Source organism: Apium graveolens, chromosome 9, assembly GCF_009905375.1.
Source record: "Apium graveolens cultivar Ventura chromosome 9, ASM990537v1, whole genome shotgun sequence".
NCBI lineage: Eukaryota > Viridiplantae > Streptophyta > Magnoliopsida > Apiales > Apiaceae > Apium > Apium graveolens.
Genome location: NC_133655.1, coordinates 270,864,006 through 270,870,005, shown reverse-complemented (window position 1 = coordinate 270,870,005; position 6,000 = coordinate 270,864,006). Strand labels below are relative to the sequence as shown.

Genomic DNA, 6,000 nt, shown 5'->3' with positions numbered 1-6,000 from the left:
GCTTTCCAAAAGGCTTGCTGTTTTATTGATGATAACTATTCAATATATATGAAATACATCAGAAACAAGAAACTGAAAAACTAGCTACAAACTAGGACACGTTCATAACAGACACCTGACTTATTCAAACTCCTACAAATCAGCTACTACTACTGTATCATGGTCGACTAAAACAAAATAAAACAACTACTGTTATCAGCTTTATTTAACATACTTAAAACAAGTTTAAGATTAAACCAACATATCCCCCCTTAATATTTAACTTGTCCAGACAACTCCTTAGTTCCCAGTAAAGCCCGTATTTTCTCAAATTTTGCTGTTGTCAATGCTTTTGTCAAAACATCTGCTCTTTGCCTCTCACTACTGATGTGTCTCAAAATGATTTCCCCTCTGTCAACACATTCCCTTATAAAGTGATATCACGTGTCAATGTGTTTGCTTCTCCCGTGGAAAACAGGATTTTTAGCCAAGTCTATTGCTGACTTGTTATCAACGTACAACACCACTGGACCACTACAATCTGCAGTTATCTGATTTAGCACATTTCAAAGCCAAATTGCTTGGCAAGCTGCGGCAGTAGTAGCCATAAATTCAGCTTCACATGAAGATAATGCAACACATCTTTGCTTCTCTGAAACCCACGTAATAAGACTCTCATTCAAATAAAAACACATCCCTCCTGTACTTCTTCTATCATCCAGATCATCGCCCAAATCACTGTCACTAAAACCAGCCAATATATTGTTGCCACTGGTTTTGATGTACTCCAAACCAAAATGCAGAGTACCTTGAACATATCGGAGAATTCGTTTAACGGCATTGAGATGAACAGTAGTTGGACGCTCCATATATCTACTTGCAATCCCAATAGAAAATACGATGTCCGGTCTGGTATGTACTAAGTCCCTCAAACCCCCAATCATGCTCTTGTACTGTGTAACATCCACAACTTTGCCCCCTCATCCTTGTCAATACACTCTTTCAGATCCATAGGGAATTTAGTTGGATTACAACCCTTTAAGCCTGCCTTCTCGATAATCTTCCGTGCGTATCCGGTTTGCTTGAGTCTGATATGCCCTTTTCCTTGCTCCACCTGAATCTCTAGATAGTAACTCAACAAACCCATGTTAGTCATTTCAAAATTTTGATTCATCTGGCACTTGAAGTCTTTGATCATAGCTACACTACTTCCTGTCACCAAAAGATCATTTACATAGACTGCTACAATCAAATTTTCTCCTCCATTCTTCCTTGTGAAAACAGCATGTTCCGATGGACATCTCCTAAATCCCACATGCTCAAGACAAGCATTTAACTTCGCATACCAAGCACGTGGTGCTTGTCGAAGACCATACAAAGCTTTTGACAGTTTGTATACCAAATTTTCTTTTCCCAACTTCACGAAACCTTCAGGTTGAGTTACATAAACATTCTCATTTATTTCTTTATTGAGAAATGCTGTTTTTACGTCCAGATGATGCACCTCCCAATCTTCTTTCGCCGCCAAAGCCAGAAGTAAACGAACTGTTTCAAGTCTAGTCACTGGTGCAAATATTTCATCGAAGTCAACTCCACGCTCCTGCACATAACCTTTGGCGACAAGTCTCGCCTTATGCTTCACGATATTGCCTTGTGCATCCTTCTTTAGCTTAAAAATCCATTTTAAGCCTATAGCCTTTTGACATCGAGGAAGTTCAGTTAGCTTCCAAGTTCTATTTTCTTCTATTGATTATAACTCCCTTTCCATAGCCATCTTCCAATTACGGTCCTTGGCAGCCTGTGCAAAATTCATGGGTTCTTCGATACCCATTAAATATAATTCCTCCACTAACTGCATTTCCTCTGTTTCTTCATAGATTTCACTGAGTTTTCTGACTCTTCTTGGCTCGACACTGTCATCATAGTCTTCATATTCAGTCTTGGCACAGGTGACCGCGTCCTTGGTGTTTCTGTACTCTCAGAATATGCACTTTGTGAGCTGCTATTTTCCGGGCTGCTGTTTTCAATAACATTTGAACCGTCATCACCTCGAAATTCCCCATTTTCTGCCACTGAGTCACCTGCTACCACGAATGCACCCATATGACTGTTTTCACCACCATCAGTTTAATTCCAGGACCACGACTTCTCTTCTTCAAACGTTACATCCCTGCTAACATACACTTTGTTGTCATTTGGATCATAGAGTCGATAAGCTTTTGTCCCCAGTTCTTTTCCCAAGTTGATTGCTTGCTTACTTCGATCGTCTAACTTTCTCGTATGTTGACTGGGCACCTTCATATGTGCAATGCAGCCAAATACCCTTATATGCCCAACATGTGTTTTTTTTATATTCCACGCTTCATATGGAGTAATGCTTGACAAAACCCTCGTAGGTAGTCTGTTCAGAAGGTATATTGAGTGTCTAACTACTTCCCCCCATAAAAATAATGGTAGTTTCATTTGTTTTAAACAACTTCTAGCCATCTCAACAACCGTCCTATTACGGCGTTCCACCACCCCGTTCTGTTGTGGGGTATAAGGTGCAGTGTAGTGTCGCTTTATTCCAGCCATCTCACAGAAAGATTTGAAATCATTTGATCCAAATTCACCACCTCGATCAGTACGGAATACTCTCATTTTCTATCTCTGGATTTCTTTCCACCAAAGCACAAAATTGTTTGAAAGCATCCAAAGCTTCATCTTTGCTCTTCAAAAAATAGACCCACATATAACGGCTATAATCATCTACTAGCAAGAAAAAATACCTTTTGCCTAATGCCGTCTCCGGAAGAATTGGACCACACATGTCTCCATGAATCAATTCCAGCACCTTGGTCGCATTGTAACTTGTCTTGGAAGGGAATTGTTTTCTGGTTTGCTTCAACATCAAATAGTCAGTGCACACCTCCTTTAGTTGTGTTAATCTTGGTAGTCCATTTACCATTCTATCTTTGAGCATCAAGGACAAAGCATGATAGTTGACGTGTCCCAGTCGCTTATGCCAGAGCTTCGATACCTCTTCTTGTTTAGTCAGTAAGCACTTAGAACCTTCAGTGTCAATAATGAGTTTGTATAGTCTATTTTGTGACCATTTCACCTTCATAAGTAACTTGTCGTGAGTATCATATACCCAAAGAAGTTATCCTTTAATGACGACCTTGTTAACTGCCCTATGCTGATTATATTATTCCGAAGTGTTGGAATATAATAAACATCTTTGAGTATACGAGTTTCACCGTTCTTGCACACAAAAGTCAAAGATCCCCTCCCTTCAATTCTCACTTTAGAGCCGTCTCCAAAACTGACTTGAATATTTTCTCATTTAACTCTGAGAATTTCGATTTGAATCCAGTCATATGACTGCTAGCACCATTGTCCAGATACCAAATATTTGATTCACCCTGCACCTTCGACATTTGTGATGGTACCACCTGAAAGAGATATGTCTTAAGTCCAATCATGTATGAGGATTTAGGAATAACTTTTATGTAATCTGTTTTGATTTCATTGATATTAATAAAAGATTTATTTTATTTTTATTGCGGGCTCTATCTATTTTAAGTGTTTAAATAAGATATACCACAATTTAGAGTAAAGCTTTTTATGGATTGTGATGAGATCATAATAATGAGACCTAAAAGATGATAACTCTAAACTTAAATAGTTCCTGGTCGTAGAATTACTAACTGGTAATTAATAATCCGCAAAGATCGGTACATACTATGCTTGCTTCATTATGAAGGATGTCTGTTCTCATAGACATTTGTGTGGTGACACTATAGATGGTATGTAGGTGCTTATTATAGAATAAGTTCACTGAACATGACTCACACAGCTGAACAACTGATGGAGTTCACTCACGTGTCAGCAGTTGTTCACATAGTGATAGTTGTACAAGTATCCTTAGATTTGAGGTCATCATAGTCATCTTGTGTACACTGAACTATGCTTTGGTTTAGTTCTTAGTCTCCAGGGACAATTATAAGGGCTCTACTGGGTATAGGAATTTGTACACGAAGATAGTGTATGATCAATAGAGAATCTACCCCTTCCAGTGAAGGAAGAGAATGTTCAATGCTGATCCACTTATGCTAGTTCAGGAATCTCTGGCCAGAGTGAATGAAATTAGAAATGAGTTTCTAATTTACATTAAATAGAACTAAGCATAGTGAATGAGAAAGCAAGTGATTAAATAAGATAGGTTTGACACAAGTTTCATGCCTTGTATTTAATCATGACATTGCAGGGTAGAAGGAATTGATTGTACGGTAACTACACACTGAATATGTTCTTGGTATTTTAAGCATTGAATTCGTATTATCCGGATAGTCTCGATATGCTGAGAAGTATCCCTCACGATGTAGAATAAATATGATTAATTAATTAATCATATTTAATGAATTAGAGAATTTATAAAAATAATGATAAAATAGTTTTATTATTATTTATTTCTACTACCGGCTTAATATTGAACCTATAAGGTCATACCATAAAAGAGAATGATTTAATGGTGGAGGAATTAATTAATAATGGCTGATAATTATTTATTTATGAAATAAATAATTAATTGGCAAATTTAATAATTGATTAAATGAGATTTAATTGATTATAAATTAATTAAGAAAAGTTCTTAATATTATTAATTAAGAATTTAATTTTTGGAAATTAAATCAAGAGAGAGAATTATTTATAAAGTGTTTAGAAAAAGAATTAATAATTAAAATGTGTTTTAATTATTAGTGAGAATAATAAAGGGTTAATAATAATAATATTTTATGGGAAAATTTTCAGCTGAGAATTTTTCCTATAAATATACTATTATAAACCCTATTTTTGCCTCAACCCAAAGATTTACAAAACCCTAATTCTCTCCACCTCCTCCTCCTTCATTATATCGTTTTCTTGGTGGATACCGGTGGAGTGCTTCACACTTGAGGAGCAGTTGCTAAGGATCTCCGCTCATTGTTCTTGGATCGCTTTTAAAGGTTAGAAATCGATCCCTCGATTTTATTTACGATCTGATACCATTGTACACATTATATTTGATTTTCTAGGAGTTTCGTAACTCCGTTTTGGGAGTACAATATATCATTGGATTCGTTTTTCCGAGACGGATCTAATGGAATTGTCAAATATTTTTTATATAATAGTTTTAAACTGTTTATATTCCCGATAGTGTTTTAAAGCATGTTTTAATTGTTTTAATTGCTTTTAAATGCTATAATAAATTAGTACATCATTATATCAATGTGTGACATGATAATTGCTTGCATGCTTACTTGTTTATTTATTTTTATATATGAGATAGATGCCTATGTTTACCATGCGATGATAGATTTAGGTGAACTTAAATCAATATAAGGCGTGCTCTAGAAAATCTAGAATATGAATCGTTTCTTGCCTTAACAATAAATATTATGAATACGATCATGAGATTCTTGTATTTATGAGTAATTGAATATGAATTTTCAATATTGAGAGAAAGGATGATTCTGTCAACAACAGATTTCTATCTGTAAGAAAGGGTTATTAAGTGACGCCTCTTGACAATGCTCCACCCGATCTGGGAATCATCTGATTATCGATTATTGATTTGAAATATTTAATTTAAAAGGAAGAATCTCTTTATAATATGATTATGATTGTAACGTAATATAATCCCTCTAAAATTAAATAATATCAAGTAGTAATTGGCCAATGACACAACAGGCTTGTGTCGGTCATAACCTTCCAACATGATAGAAAGTGGTTCTTATTTTTAAATCATTGTCGTTTCGTGCCACAGCCGAGGGCTTTGATTTCGAAATAAGAAATACTTGTCTATTACATAGAGATGTGTACATTGAATTAGAATCTAAAGGTCGTTACGTGCCACAGTCGTGGGCCATTGGAGACTGATTCAATTGTACGAAATGTTGGGTTAGACTTGACTTAGAATATTGAGTTTGTCGTGCCACAGCCGTGACTCAATTATTCAAGAGGCTAAAGTTATATTAGGGAATAACATAAGATGTAATT

General features: G+C 35.8%; 1 protein-coding gene across 1 annotated transcript; it reads right to left on the bottom strand.

Annotated features, from left to right (window-relative positions):
* Positions 1–545: 545 nt before the first annotated feature.
* Positions 546–848, bottom strand: LOC141686330 (secreted RxLR effector protein 161-like). Its single transcript, XM_074491371.1, has one exon. It carries the CDS (start codon positions 846–848, stop codon positions 546–548), a length of 303 nt encoding a protein of 100 aa, XP_074347472.1.
* Between the last annotated feature and the right edge of the window lie 5,152 nt (positions 849–6,000).